The sequence below is a fragment of the Delphinus delphis genome, chromosome 15 (assembly GCF_949987515.2).
Source record: "Delphinus delphis chromosome 15, mDelDel1.2, whole genome shotgun sequence".
Lineage (NCBI taxonomy): Eukaryota > Metazoa > Chordata > Mammalia > Artiodactyla > Delphinidae > Delphinus > Delphinus delphis.
The window spans coordinates 87,025,566-87,040,188 of record NC_082697.1 but is presented as its reverse complement, the minus strand read 5'-3'; the positions used below and the strand labels follow the sequence as shown (position 1 = coordinate 87,040,188).

The following is a 14,623-nucleotide window of genomic DNA, read 5'->3' as shown; positions in this document are numbered from 1 at the left end:
GTAGTTCTCTTTACGCACATCTTGGTCAAGACGGGAAATCAAAAGAAAGATAGGGGCGCCTATCAGGAGGGGACGCCAGGTGCCCTTTCCTCATTTGTGGGGCCGGCCTACCCCACAGACAGGGAGGTGTGTGTGTCCCTGGACCCATCTCCTCTTGTGATAAGACCACTAGACCGTCCCCAGACACGGGCTTCCGCTGCGATCACTCCTGGGGAGGGCGGGGTCTCCGAGGGCCCTGGTGAGGCTAAGGGATGCACGGGGGTGGGCGGTGGGGTGTTCAGGGTTAGGGTTAGGGGAGGCCAACTGGAGAATACGAATGTGGAGTCCATACAGGAGCCTGCCCTTCCCCCGAGCTGAGAGAGGGCGAGCTCGAGGGAGAATGGGGGTGCTCCCGGCTCGGTTCGACGTGTGGGGACGACTGCCGCCACGTGTGGGGCGCAGGGCACGCCGGGGCCGCCACCACGCAGCGCGCGCTGCACCTGCAGTCATAGGTACCGCCCGCCCGCCTTGCACAGGTGGGCGCGGGGCCGGAGCCTCTGGGTGGTAGGAACCTTGGGGCGGGGCGTCGGCGCGCGGCGGCGGGCGGTGCCTCGGGTGGGCGGTGCGCTGGCGCGCGCGCGGCGGGTGGGCGGGGGCGGTGCGCGCGGTGGGCGGTGCGGCGTGACGCGCGCCGACGCCGATCCCGGAAGCGGTGTCAGATGCTGGGGAGCCGGGCGGGCGGGCTGGAGGCGGGCGGTGGGCGGCGGGGGGGACTTGTTGTTCTTCGCGAAGTCCGAGCCGGAGCGCGCGGCGGAGGCGGTGGCCGACGGGGAGCGCGAGAGTGAGCGCGAGCGCGAGGAGAGCGCGTGCCCGCGAGGAGCCGCCGCGCGCCCGCGCCCCCCGCGCGACGCCAGGTGAGGATCTGCCGGGCAGGGCTGGGCCAGGGGCCTGGGGCCGGGGGACCGGGCGGGGGGCGCCAGCCGCTGAGTCATGGCCCCCTCAGACCCGTGACCAAATTGGGCCGGACCCTGGGACTCCGACCCGGCCGGCGCACCTGCCGTCAGGTGTCCCGTCCCGAGCGCGCCGCGCGGGCTGGGGGCCTTCCTTCTGGGGAGGGGAGCGCGCCCCCGACCCCGGACCCCAACCCCGTGTCCGGAGGCGGCGGGCGCAGGGCGGGCCGGGAGAGGGCCGAGTGGGGAGCGCGGCGTTCCGGCGGGCCCGGTGCCCCCTCCCGGCTCGCCCCACCTGTTTTGCTCTCAGGCCCCGGAGATAAGCTCCGGGGGAAGCGGGGGCCACGTGCCGAGGAGCGCGTGGCGACCGGGGCGACTCGGGCCTCGCGCACCTGGGCGCTGCCCGGCTCGGCCGCGCGGTCCCGCCCCGGCGGCGCTCAGGCCCGGCCTGCGCTGCCCGCGCCCGGGTCCCTGCCGCGCCGAGGGTGGCCAGGGCGAAGAGAAGGGGCCTCACCGACCAGGTCGCGGTCCGAGCAGCCGACCTGCCGGGGCTCACGGAGGGAGGCCTCGGTGTGGAAGCTTGGGGTGGGGAGGGGGACGGCGAACGCGTCACTTCCCGAACCCCATGGCTCGCGGCTCATTTTTCTCCTCTGTGAATGGGGTGTCTCCATCCCTTCTCACTGGAAATGCGGGTCCTTCGGTGCCTTTTCCGAGTTCAGGACACAGGCGATGTGTCAGTAGTCTGCCTGCTTCCACACACCTTCTCCGGAACCCGGGAGGGAGGGAAGTGTTGGGCTATGGCCCCGGGTCTGCGTTGGAAAAGCACATCGCTTTGCCCTCCGTCTCCTGTCTCCCGTTGTAGTATCCTCACGCGCCACGTGTCCTGGAGTCTTCACCCAAGCGGCACTTGCCCACATTCTGCCCACATTCCCGGAGCACTCGGTTCGGGTTGCTGGAAGTCCCCCGATCTCTTTCGTGTGTTAATGATTACGCTCTTGTTTACCTTCCCCACGGCCCTGGTAGCCCAGGCAGAAGTGAGCTCTTCCCCCTAACAGTTCATTCAGAGTTGACCAGCACTCATCACCCCCTTGCCAGGAGCCTGGCCTCACTCGGGGAGCTCCTGCGACTCGCGTGCCCACACCCAGCCCATAGTGACAGATCAGCGGCTCCCCCGCAGTGTGGCTTGGCGGCCCCACTGCCCTCCCCTTGCCCCTTTATTGGCATTGGCGAGGTTTTCCCGCACAGCGGTTGCTGCACAGGTGTCTTAATGAAGTACGGCTGTGTGCCATGTGTGCTGTCTCTGGAGCCCGGTCTCGAAGCCTCATGTCTTCGGGGGGATGGCGCTTTTTAAAAAAGCATTTGTCTAAGCGGGGCGGGGGGGGGGGGCTGGGAAGCTGAAGGTGGGCTGTGCCGTGGGTGGGGCACACCTGCAGCTTGTTGCATCCTGGATGGTTGACACCTTTCGGAGAACTTCTCTCCCTGGGTCCAGTAGGAATGTTTGAGTCTGAGCTCGGTAGAGGGTGTCTGCTTTTATGACTTAAGGCTAAACCTCTCGCTCTTCCAAAATAAAACATTTATTAACTCAGAACCACAAGTGAGGCTTCTCCCCAGAGCGCCTTTGCCTCTTGTGCTCGAGCATAGCTGGCCTTTGAGGGCTGGCTTCCAAGTTCAGCATCGCTCACTTTCAAGGTGGTTGCTAAAAATGGGAGTTGAATCGAGGCTACTGGGGAAGTCGGCTCCGGGGCTTGCTGCGTCCCAGCCCTTTTTCCAGCCCTGCAGCTGAGGCTGCCTCGGAGCCAGGTCGTTTTCCGGACCATTCTTTGTCCCCCGCGGTGCATTCTTTCACTCTCTGGCTCTGCCGTCGCTGCGGAGTTTGTTTACAATCTCGGGCAACCTAGAATTCCTGCCCGTGTCCTGGCTGTTCCCGAGTCTAAAGGTTTCTGGACGGACTTTCTGGATGTCGGGTCCAGTCCACACGGGAAATGGAGCCCCGGCCAGCTGGGAGCGTCCTCTGTGTGGCCGCTCCTCAGAGCAGTAAACAGTGACTCACCCTCCCCTCTGCTCCCCGCCCCCTGTTCTCTGCTAATGGAAGATGCATTGCTCCGCTGTTTACTTTTGCTTTTTATAAGTCACAGACTCGTCATGTTTCCTCTTTCTTACAGTCTCAGGAAATTGAAAGTGTCATCTTAAAATTGTAGGATTCTAGAGCAGGTAGAGATGAACCTGTGTGGTCTCAGTCCACACACACACACACACACACACACACACACACACACTCCATTTTATGTGAGGAAACTGAGCCCCGAGCCTCCTCGCCGGCCTGTGGGGCGGGGTCCCGTGTCCGGGGTCTGTGCAGCACCTGCCTGCCCTTCTGCGCTGCCTGTCTGGGTGCCCTGGGCCAGGGGGCAGAGAGGAGACGGGGTGGAAGCCGCCCCAGGCCCCCTCCCTTCAGTGCAGTGCTCACACACTTGCTTATGCAGCAGACCTCTCACCTGCCAGGAGTGGGGGGAGCAGGTAGGTAGGAGGGTCCGCTGCTCTCCATCCAGCGAGGGAGGCAGGGCTTGGACAGAAGGACCAGGTCTTGGGCTCAGCCCTCGACGTGTGCTCAGGAGGGGGCACCCCCCTAACCACAGGGAAGGCAGGGGAGTCTTTCTGGTGATGCCAGGGTTGGGGGAGGGGAGGGCAGGGGGCTCAGAAGTGGGAGGGTACCCAGCACAGATTTGGGGGGGAGCTGGCATGGCAACATGTGGTCAGGAGAGAGGTGGGCTCAGGAAGGACTCTGACCGGGGGGGCTCCCTCTGCCTGCTTGGAGGGGCTGCATTTGAGCGACCGAGATAGGAATACAGATGAGACGCAGGGGGCCTGGGCCCAGGCGGTGCTGTAGGGCCGGAGCATCTAAAGGGTGATGCAGGCCGAGCCTAGCAGGTGGGCATGGAAGGAGATGCGAGGCCTGGGGGGCCATCATCACCTGAGCTGGAGACCCAGGAGGAGGGCAGGTGTGGAGAGAGGGTGAGCCTCCGGGGCCCGTGCAGGCATCCCTGGCTGGACTTGGAGGTTGGGCTGGTTGGAGCCCTGCATGGCACAGCTGGGCTGGGGGAGAGCAGAAGCCAGAAGGGGACCCCCCGGGGGCTTGAGGGGATCAGGGCCTGGCCTGAAGCTCCGTGGCAGGAGCAGAGGGGCACGGGGCGTGGCGGGTGTGGGGCGGCGGTCCGCCTGCTGTCAGCCCGGCAGCTGCCTGAGTCACCTCTGGACGTAGCCAGGATGACACAGCTTCCTCGGGCTGCAAAGGCAAGGTGACCAGACGTCCTCCGAGGCAGGCAGACAGTCACGTCTTGCCGGAGGGCGGCCAGCCAGGGCCAGCCTGGAGGCTGGGTGCAGGCCGGGCTGGTGGGGTGCGCGTAGAGGTGCGGCAGGACACACACCCCGTCTTGCGGAGCTGGGGCTGGGCGGTGGGAGCCCTTCTGGTCCTGGGACCTGTCTTCAGCTAGTTCGTTCGTGGGATGAGTCGATGTGTGCTTGTTTGGGAGATGGGTGCCCGCTGTGTGGCCAGAGCGGGGGCCGCCGCAGCACGGTGGCTTCTGGCTTTGGGGTTCGCTCTCGGCTGCGGGAGTGGGAACCTGCCCTCCCTCCTCCTCCCCCTCCTCTGACCTGACACCCTCGAGGCCTGGGAATGGCAGGGCTGCTCCGTCCGCTTGTCTTGGGCTGAGGGGCACGGGCACGGGCCGGACAGGAGCAGTGTTTCGAGGGCCCACCCTGCTCGGTATCAGAGACGCGGCTTCTCACGTGCAGGCTCACGATCTGGGCAGGCGGGCTAGTCGTCCAGTCTAGGCGCGAATCTGAAACTCTAGAACCTCCCTTGCTCCTAGGTAATCCAAACCCGGGGCTGTTCAGGTGGGTCAGTGCTCCTGTCAGCCACTGGCTCCCCTGATGGAGAAAATGTTCCCCGGGCCCTGGACCCCGGCCCAGCCCCTCGAGGGCCGGAGCACACGGGGGACGGCCAGGCCGTGAGTCACCTCAGGAGCTAGGTCACAACCGAGGAAGGGGTTTGTGAGAGGGAAGGTAAGAAGTGGTCCTGGCCCAGGCCCACCTGCCTTACAGAAGAGCAATCCTGAACTGTCAGACCTGGCCGCCCTGCCCTGCCCTGTTCCTAATGGGCCCGGAAGGGGAGGGACGCCCCAGCCCCTGAAGGCCCTCCAGACCACGCGGTCACCTGAATTGCCTCCATCTAGTCTGCTGGGGTTCCCTTTTCCTGGAGAGGAAGCCGTCTTCCGTGTTCAGCTGTAGGTGAGAATGGAGTTTCCGGCTTTGGGTTGAAAACCAGCCTTAGTTAGGCTGACGGTCGCCTGGAAGGTGTTCTGGGGTAGAAGTGCTGGCTGCACGCTGTCTGGCCCAGCAGCTCCTTCAGGGCTTGGGGAGGGGGCAAGCGGAGGGCAGCCCCGCCATCCAGGCTCCCAGCCCAGCGCTGGCCACCGAGCTTCTGGGGTGACCCCACCAGGACGAGCCCAAGGGCTCTCTGCACGTGTGTCGCCAGGTTCTGTTACTTGGCGGCAGTGCCCGGGCGTCCTTCCTTGTACGGGGCTGTTGAAAAGACGTGTGGGGTGACCAGGCTCCGATGCGGCGGCGCTGGGCGCCCCTGCCCGTGCCCAGCTGCTGTCTCCCACCCCAGCCGGTTCCAGCCGAGTCCCAGAAAGCAGTTCGTCCTGTGTGAGCTCTGCTGGCCCATGAGGTTGCCTGATGTTCCGTGGTTCACAAATACCCTTTTAGGGCAGTTGTTTCAAAATCAGGTGTTTTATAAACTCTTCTTCACACCTACAAAACTCTTCTCCGAACCTCTTTCCAAGAGCGAGCTGTTGTTTTTCTGAAGTCAGAAGTGACGTGAGGTCGATACTTTGTGTGTTTTGGGTGTTGGGCGAGAGGCGAGTAACCGTGCCGCTCCTGTCCCTGCGCCGAGTCTGCGGAAGGGCCCTCTGTCCCTGGACCTGACTTTGGTGTGAGCCCCTTGGGCAGGCACCGGGCCGGGAGGAGCAGGTCCCTGAGGAGGGGGCGGAAGCCACGGCAGTGGGGGTCATGATGCTGAGCAGGGCGGTGGGTGTCTGCTCCCGCCCCGGACTTGCCACCTTTCCGCAGGGCCGGGGTGCTGGTACAGGCCCTGCAGCCCGGGGGGTTGAGAGCGTGGCCCTCGGCCGGAGTGTCTCTCACGGCGTCACCTGCGTGGCCCAGCTGAGGACATTTGGCACTGGGGCCCTTGGTTCTGATCCCCTCATTTTTCAGAAGGGACGATCGAGACCCACAGAGAGAAGGGGGTCTGCTTCATCACCCCCAGAGGGTGACCAGCCCCTCGGCTCCATATTTGCACGCATTCGCGCCATCTGCTTGGACACAGAAGGTCTGAGAACTGAGGAAAGGTCCCCGAGGTCAGACCCCGGCTGGGACCCCAGCCGGACCACTCTCTCCCGTCTCTGCCGGGGCTCCTCGCCCGTGGTCCTGGGCCCCAGTAGCCCAGGTGGTGGACGAGGTGGGCTCAGAGCCGGTGGACGTAGCCTGAGGGTCTGCCTGGGCGACCTTGACCTGGTGGACAAGGGCGCCTAACGCTCATGGGACCTGTGCAGAGGGCAGGGGGCCGAGCCCACGGGGTGCTGAGGCCCAGGCCTATGCACATCCTGGGAATGGGCGACCCACCAGGCCATGTCACGGTGGGCAGGTCCCCAGAGGAGGCGTCCCTGCCCTGAAGGTGCCCGGGTCCTGGCCAGGCCGGTACGTTACTGAGGGTCTGCTCGGGGTCCGAGCGTAGCCCCCCCCTTCCTTTTCCCACCGGGTGGGAGCTGGTCCGGGTGGGTGGGCGGGGCCTCAGGCTGTGGGAATGTGAGCCCAGCTCTGTAAACAGCTGGTGACTCACCGCCCAGCTATGCCCTGGCGTGCTGAGAGCGAGCTGGAATGATAGCCGCTCGTCCTGGAGAAGTTTCTCATGGCCTCCCAGCCGCCTGGCCCACCAGCCCTCCTAGTGGCTTCTCCAGCCCAGCGTTGACCCCTGCACCGGAGGGAGGGGCGGCCCGTGGGGCACTCTTGGGTCCCCCCAGATGCCAGGGGTCAAGCCACAGTCAGGAAGCAGCTCTTACTTCCCTACTAGGATTGCCCCAGGAGCGGCTGCATGTCTGTCTCGAGCACACATGTAGCTGCGAGGAGAACAGAGGGGCACGGCTCCCCCCGGAGGCCGCACTGGCCTTGCTGCCGTCCTGCTCTCCCGCACCAGCGCCCGGGAGAGTGGCTGTGCTGCCGGGGCCGACCAGGGGTCCAGAGACCTGGGTGCTGAGACCCTCTGGTGGTGAAGGGTGGCGGGCCGCGGAGGCAGGGTGGATGGGTGGAGGGTCCAGGCAGTGCTGCAGCGAGGGTCTCGGGCTGCGGGAGAAGGCCGTCCCCAGGTCTCCCTCACCTTGAGGTGGAGGCTTTGCTGTGGCTCCATCTCTGGCCCCAAGACCCTCCTTGGGTGTTTCTCTGCCGTTCTCTCTGCTCAGTTCACCTCATCCGGCGTTCGGAACTCGGGGGGCAGACCCCGACCCTGTAAGCTGGAGACACGGCGCACCAGCGAGTCGGGCCGGTCCTCCGCATGCCTCCCCCAGCCGCAGGCGTGAGGGGCCTGCTTGCTGCCCCACAACCTGCGCTGTCTGCTCGGCCTGCCCCAAGCCATTGTTGCTGTGGGCTTCTCTGTTTCCATGACGACCATGGGGGGTTGGCTACTTCCCAAGGTCGCCATGGCAACTATCAGAGGGGAATCATGCTTGGGATGCTTTGGCTGGCTTTTTCATGAATGATTAGAATGTGTGACACAATGCAGACGCGAAAACGAGAAGGGCGGGGCGGGCGGCCGGGGCTGGCGGGCGGCAGAGACGGCTCCCGCCAGACGGTCAGTGAGCTCTGGAGGTCCCTGGTCGCAGGCTGGCTGGCGTAGGGAGCCCCCGCCCACGCTCTGGGCCTCAGGTCATGGCTGTGGGGCAGCCTAGGTGAAGGTGGTGATGTCACAGCTGCAGTGCCCTTGGCGGAGGTAGGTCTGTTGGGGAGGGTGGGGCCCGGCCAGGGCGGGCGGGCACGGGGCTCCCCCCAACCCGTAATTACGGTGAGCTCAGCAAGCCAGGGGCTCCCCACCTGGCCTCTCGGGGGGCCAGGTGGGCCCAGAGTGATGGGGTCTTGCCAGGGCAGGGGCTGTCCCTGGGGCCAGTGGCGATTCACAGGGGCTAGGTGTGGCCTTTCGGGAGGGGGCTTTGCTACGGCGCACTTGGACCCCTGAACATGGCGTCCTGCCACAGGTGCAGACGTCTAGCTTGGGGCCGGAGGCAGAGCAGGAAGCGGCCGCTGCTTCTGCCCGGTGCCAGCCCGCGGCGCTGGCGCTCATGGCCCGGGCCCAGTGGGCGGGGGCAGTGTGGAACAGCCGTGGCTGCCAGGCCCCAGACAAAGTGCACGCAGGCCGCTCTCGGGCCGCTGCTGGAGTTGGGGGTGTGGGCAGGTGTCCTCCCGGGCCCCCTGGGCAGTGGCTCAGGACCCCCAGGATGCCCCTGCTTGCAGGGTGCTGTGACTGGACAGTGCAGAGCGGGGAGCTGAGCCTCCTCGGGGCATCCCTGCAGGGGGTCGTCCCTGCTTTGGGTCACCTGTGCCCAGTCAGGAACTCATCACACTCGCTTCTGTGCTCTGTGATTTTCAGTTACCATTTCCAAGCGGTTCTGTCCGGGTGACTGTACCCAGGTTATGACGACTAATCCCAAAGCGAACAAGGCGTTGAAGGTAAGGGGGTGGGATGGGCACAGGCCCGGGAAGGTCCCTCCCCGCCCCCGCAGCCCCTGTCCCAGGACCGCCCTAGAGTTGAGGAAGGAAGCCTGTCACCGGGCGTGGGGAGGGGCCGTGGGCTGGAGGAAGTACCTTTGGGAGAAGTGATGCTAGAGTCGCGGGCTGTGGCTTCGGGAGACGCCGGCCCTGGCGCCTGGGGGTGGAGGGGTGGGTGCCTGCCGGCCAAGACGTACTTGTCAGCCCAGCCCCGGACGTGGGCAGGGTGGCGTCTGGTTCCGCAGAGCCCCTGGTGGGGTGCCCGTGAGCGGGTGCTGCAGCTCCGAGCCTGGTGCCGTGGGTCCGCGCCAGGCGCTGCCTCCCTGGGGCTGGCCGTTTCCCTGCTTAAGAGCAGAGCTGGGTCTGGCCGGAGTCAGCTCTCTGTGCGTCTGTGGGCTGTGCCCTTCCAGGCGCCTCCTGGGGTCCCGCTGGGTCCACGTAGCCTTGTCCCACTGGCCTTGGCGGGACCTAACGGGCCTGAGGGGTGCAGAGGGAGGGGTTGCCGCCAGCCCCGCACCAGGCACTGGAGAGTCCCGGGGCAGCACAGCCGGGCCGCGGCCTCGTGGGGTTTGGGCGACAGAGGGCGACCGGCTCTCGGCCGGGCATGGCCGACAGCATCCCTCAGGGGACACCCTGCCCCGTACCGCGTGCACGATGCCGGGCGACCCCACGGCGCCCGTCCCCGTTCCGGGGTGGAGGCCGGGCCGGCCTGGGGCGCAGAGGGGAAAGGGGCCGAGCCCTGGCGCCCGTGGCATGTGTTCCGGTCCCCGCCCCGACCACGAGCTGCGGCCCCACAGGTCAAGAAGGAGGCGGGCGAGAACGCCCCGGTGCTCGGCGACGATGAGCTGGTGTCCATGTCGGTGCGGGAGCTGAACCAGCATCTGCGCGGCCTCACCAAGGAGGAGGTGGTCCGCCTGAAGCAGCGGCGCCGCACGCTCAAGAACCGCGGCTACGCGGCCAGCTGCCGCATCAAGCGCGTGACCCAGAAGGAGGAGCTGGAGCGCCAGCGGCTGGAGCTGCAGCGGGAGGTGGAGAAGCTGGCCCGCGAGAACAGCAGCATGAGGCTCGAGCTGGACGCCCTGCGCTCCAAGTACGAGGCCCTGCAGACCTTCGCCCGCACCGTGGCCCGCGGCCCCGTCACGCCCACCAGGGTGGCCACCACCAGCGTCATCACCATCGTCAAGTCCGCCGAGCTCGCCTCCGCCTCCGTGCCATTCTCGGCCGCCTCCTAGTGCCCGGCGGGGGGCGCGGGGTGCTGGTCGAGGGCCCCACGGGGAGCGGACCCCTTCACGCCGGAGTCAGATCGCAGACCTGTGCCGGGCTCGGGCCGGGGCTGGAAAAGAGTAGGTTCCCGGGGGCCCGAGTGCCACCTGCTCCGCACACGCACGCGCCCACGCGGCCCGCCTTCCCCCGGGCCCTGCCGCCTCGCTCAGGGCCGTTTCCAGGGCTCTGTCTTGCACTGGGGGAGTTGGGATGTGTGGAGGGAAGGTCCTTGGGAGGTTCGCGGCCCAGACGTCTTCCGCCCCTCCCACGAGCAGCGCGTCCGTCCCCCGCTCGGCCCCCCGGCCGGTGCAGGACCCCCTCACCGCCCTGGGTGCCCCAGGAGGAACCGTGCCCCAAGGGGTCCGAACACCCGGGATCCTGTGCCCCGTGAGCGGGTGGAGGAAGGGCTGCATGTGCATGAGAGCGTGTGCGCGCCTGTACACACGAGCGCGTGCAAGCGCATGTGCACGTGTACCCGTCCTCCCGTCAGTGTGGCAGTAGCGCCGGGGACCTTGGGGAGCGGCTCGTTAATGGGGCTCGGGTGAGCCTTGGGCTTTCCCCTCTGTGTTGGGTGACCTAGGGCAGGTCCCCATCGCGGAGCAGCAGCCGCCTGGCCGGGGAGGCGGAGCCCTGTGTTCCGTGTGGAACAGGTGTGAAGGCGGCGGCGGCAGCCTCAGGCACGGGCCACGGAGCTGGGCAGCGGCGCCCGTGGTCCTGCCCGTGGGTCCTGCTGCTGGAGGAGGTGAGAGCAGGGAGGAGGGTGGGGTTGGAGAAAGAGGAGTGTGGACGGTGGGGGGAGGTGACGATGGGGGCGGCGCTGGGCTGGAAAGGTGGCAAGGACCAGCTGCCGGGAGTGCTCGGACGGTGTGTCGGCAGAGGACACGGGGACTCTGCAACCTTGGTGCTTAATCATCGCCTGGACCCTTCACCCGCTCTTCCTTTCTGGCACTCGGAGCCACTGATGACTGGGGGGCCTTTGCTGGGGTGTCCTTTCCCAGAGAGCCGCTGTGGGGCTTCCCGCGTGGCTAGGCAGGGGCCGCCCCTTCCTGCCCCACCTGGGAAGATGCCGGGGCCGAGGGGTGGGCGGCGAGCCCCGAGCCCACCACAGGCCAGAAGCCCTGGGCCCCAGCTCGTGGTTTCCTCTTGGCTTGCCTCCCACCATTTAGTAAGCCCCCGCGCAGGGTGCCAGCCGTCCCGGGAGGAGTGGGGGGAGGGGGAGGGCCCCAAGGGCTACAGCCAGAAAGCGTGCCCCTGTCCTGGGAGAGGGCGCGGGCTCTGGGGCGTCTGGGTCCTTCCGGAGCCACGGCCGGTGTGTAAAGAAGCTGTTGATACCATAGCCATGGTAGGTAATCCACATTGGATATCAGTAAGGACCACGGGGATATTTAAAAGAGAGAGAAGTATATATATATATAAAATTATATGCACATTTTATCGTACAGATTTTCATACCTTTTCTTCCTATTTGATACTGTAAGCCTCTCTAGGGCAGAGCTGCCTGGGAGTGTGGGTGGGAGCGGGACCACCGCCCGCGCCTGGCTTCTTAAGCTGGCCGCTCTCGCCGCCCACCGCTGCCCTTGGGCCGCGCCCCGGCCGGGTGCCCCGCGGGGAGGGCGGGCGGCCCGGGCTCTCCGAGCACCCGATCCCGCAGCCTCCACTCCCCGGCACCAGGCCTGGGAGACCAGCGTGATCCCTCCCCCTCCTCTCAGAGCGTTGAAATTTCATTGTCACAGTTTTAATATATGGATGTTTTAATTTAAGAAAACAGGCCCAGCCCCCTGGCCGGGGGGGCTGGTTTCCCGTCCCCCGTGCTTCCGGTTCGCTCCCCCAGGCGACAGGGCCCTGCCTAGCCCCGCTCCTGTTCCCCGCACCTCTGGCCTCTCAGCAGTTTCATTTCAATATTTATTTTTGTGCTGCTTTCATCATGGTATAAATTATTGAGAAGAGCCCCTATGTCGTGGCCCTGTGGTGTGGCGTGCGGCCCGCGCCCGCGCGTCCCCTCCCGGCCGCACCTAATTTATTGCTGTACCTCTCCGCGTGGCGCTTTTGTACCTTTCAATAAAGAGTTTTCTGGTTTCACGTTGCCTTGCTGCACGGTTGGCGCTTTGGGCCAACCCTCCCTCCTTCCCTGGCCCGGGGGGGCGCTGTGGACCGCTGCCTGCGCCGCCCCCCATCCCGGCCCCCGTGGCTGGAGGCCCCCCGGGGTGGGGTCGCCGTCAGATGCTGCTTGTGAGTGGGTCTCCAGGGCTGCGCGCGGAGGGCTCAGGCAGGTGGAGGCAGGCGGGCTCCCTTTCTAGGTGGTGGGTGGAGTTCCCAAGGCCCCTACTGCCCTGACGAGGAGCCCCTGTCGGTGGGCGCGGCCCCCCTTCCCAGGCGGGGGCTCTAAGGTGAGCTCGCAGTGGGTGGGAGAGATGGGGTCTGCCTGGGGCCGAGGGCAAAGCCAGTAAGCAGACTCCCCTGAAAGCCAGAGCCGGGGGCCCGGCCAACTGGGCCTGCTGGCGGGGGAGCGGGCGCCCTGTCCTCAGGATGCTGCCCCCTCCTTACCCCCCTGACCTTGGAGGGTCAGGTGGGTCAGCACTTGGTCTTGGCCTCTGAAGGAGGGTCAAGCTTGCCAGGAGATCTGCTGCTCGTTGGGGTTTCTGAACACGGGCAGCCCTCCCGCCCACCCCCCCGCCGGGCTGACTGGGGTGGCACCTCGTAACCAAGGGACTGTGCTTCAGCGCCAGCCACTGGGCTTGAGCCCCACCCCCAGCTTCCGTGTGGCCTCCGCCGGCTCCTTCCCCGCCAGCCCCCGAGCTCCCTTCTGCGGAATCAGGTGCGGGGATGGATGCGCTCGGCACAGTGCGGTCGCTGTCTTCCCCCAGCTGAGCAGACCCCCGTAGCAGCCCCGGGAGAGCCCGCACCCCAGCCTGCTGCTCCCGGGAGCCCCCTGGGTGTGTCCCTGAGACCAGAGCTGGCAGCAGCCTCTGGGTGCAGGCTGGGGAGTCACGACCCCGCCCGGCGCTGGGCTCCAGGGAGGTTGTTAAAGGGTTCCTGCCTCCAGGCCGCCCAGCTGCTCTGGGGGCCGCCACCCTGTGGCGTGGACCGCTAGGGCCATTTCACAGGTGAGAACACCGAGGCCAGAGCATGTGGGTGAGACAACCGGCCTCCGTGGCCACCCCTGGCCCCACGCAGTGCGGCCTGGAATCGGGAACCGGGTTTTCGTCAGAGATGGAGAGGTGGCCCGCGGTCCCCTCGGAGCACCCATGCTTCCCCGTCAGCAGGGCCAGGCCCGTGAGGCCGGCAGCCCCTCTGACCTGCTCTGAGGCTCTGTCCCACCTGCAGGTGTGTCGTCCTCACTGCTTGACTTTGTTATGTCGGAAGCGCCTGGCCACGGGCAGAGGGGCCTGTGGGGCTGGGACCGGTGGGCAAGCAGCCCCTCTTGCCAGCTCCGTGACCGCAGGCAAGTGGTTCCACCTCCCTGGGCCTCGGCCACCCGCCCGGGGCCGTCGTGAGGACCGCGCGTGTGACAGTGCTGGCCCGGCCCTTGGCACACGGCGGGTGCTCCCAGAGCGCCAGGCCTGCCTGAGAGCACCCCAGGACCGCACGCTGTGTCGGGGTCTCCAGAAGGCGGCCCTGGCCCACATGCCCTCTGGGTACACAGCCTTGGGCAACTCAGGCCCCAAAGCAGGGCCCCTCGGGCAGCACCGCCTCCCCTGGCTCACCGCAGGGCCTCTGCCCCGCAGCCTCCAGAAAACCTCCCTCCTGGGTCAGCGGGTCTCTGGGGGCCCCGTGGCCACTCGCAAACCAGCTGTCAGACGTGGGGACCCGAGCTGGGCCTGCCAGCCGCAGAGGGCGCGGTAAGGCAGATGGGGGGCCTCCCAGCTGGCGGCAGGGAGGAGGCCAGCCTATCTTATCAGGCAGCCGGGCTGGGCCCTGGGAGAGGCCGCTGGCCTTGAGTCCCGTGCCCCAGGCCCAGGGAACAGGGGGACAGGGGTGACCCCACTCTGCCCTGGAAACCGTACGCTGGTTCCTGCCCTGCTCAGTCTCTCTGAGACCCTCGGTGCCTTTCCCTCTCTCCCTGGGTGACGTGGGAGCCGGCGGCCGGGAGGTGTGGGAGGTCGTGGCTGGGTGGTGCCCAGGCCTTCCTGCTGCAGCGCTGCCAGCTCTGCACGCCTGCCCGCGGGCGCACCACCCCGGCACCTTTCCCCGGCTCCCGCCTCACCCTACTGAGCGCCCCAGACACACTGGACGGACCAAGGCTCACAACCCGCTGCCGCCCCTCCCCACGCGGGGCCCGGCGTCCAGGGCCCACCCTCACTCCCCCGTCCTGTTCCGCCTCCTGGGCCCCAGGCCCCCCGGGCACCAGCCCCCTCCTCGAGCAGGGCTGGCACGGGGCCTTGAACTGGGGAAGCCAAGGCTCCGGACCGCACAGCCGTGCGCACGGCGGGGCAGGCCATCCCGGCTCTAGTCTGAGCTCGTTGCCTGCCTGCTCTGAGCTGCTACTGTGGCCCGCAGCCCCAGAGTGGACGGGGACCCTCCCCGCTGCACCCAGACTTCGCACGATGGGTCTCATCTGTCCGCCTCACTGTGGTCCATTCATTAGAGCACTGACCCTGCAGGAACACAGGCCACTAGAG

At 66.8% G+C, this 14,623-nt stretch overlaps 1 protein-coding gene across 2 annotated transcripts; it reads left to right on the top strand.

The window, feature by feature from the left end:
- The first annotated feature begins 737 nt into the window (after positions 1 to 737).
- On the top strand, positions 738 to 12,083 carry MAFK (MAF bZIP transcription factor K). Of its 2 annotated transcripts, none has more exons than XM_060032566.1 (3): positions 738 to 893; positions 8,623 to 8,702; positions 9,539 to 12,083. In XM_060032566.1, exons 2-3 carry the CDS (start codon positions 8,667 to 8,669, stop codon positions 9,971 to 9,973), a joined length of 471 nt encoding a protein of 156 aa, XP_059888549.1. In that variant the 5' UTR covers positions 738 to 893; positions 8,623 to 8,666; the 3' UTR covers positions 9,974 to 12,083. The 2 variants fall into 2 exon arrangements, with proteins under 2 accessions (XP_059888549.1, XP_059888550.1); XM_060032567.1 differs by lacking the exon at positions 738 to 893 and adding an exon at positions 7,494 to 7,968.
- The last annotated feature ends 2,540 nt before the right edge of the window (positions 12,084 to 14,623 follow it).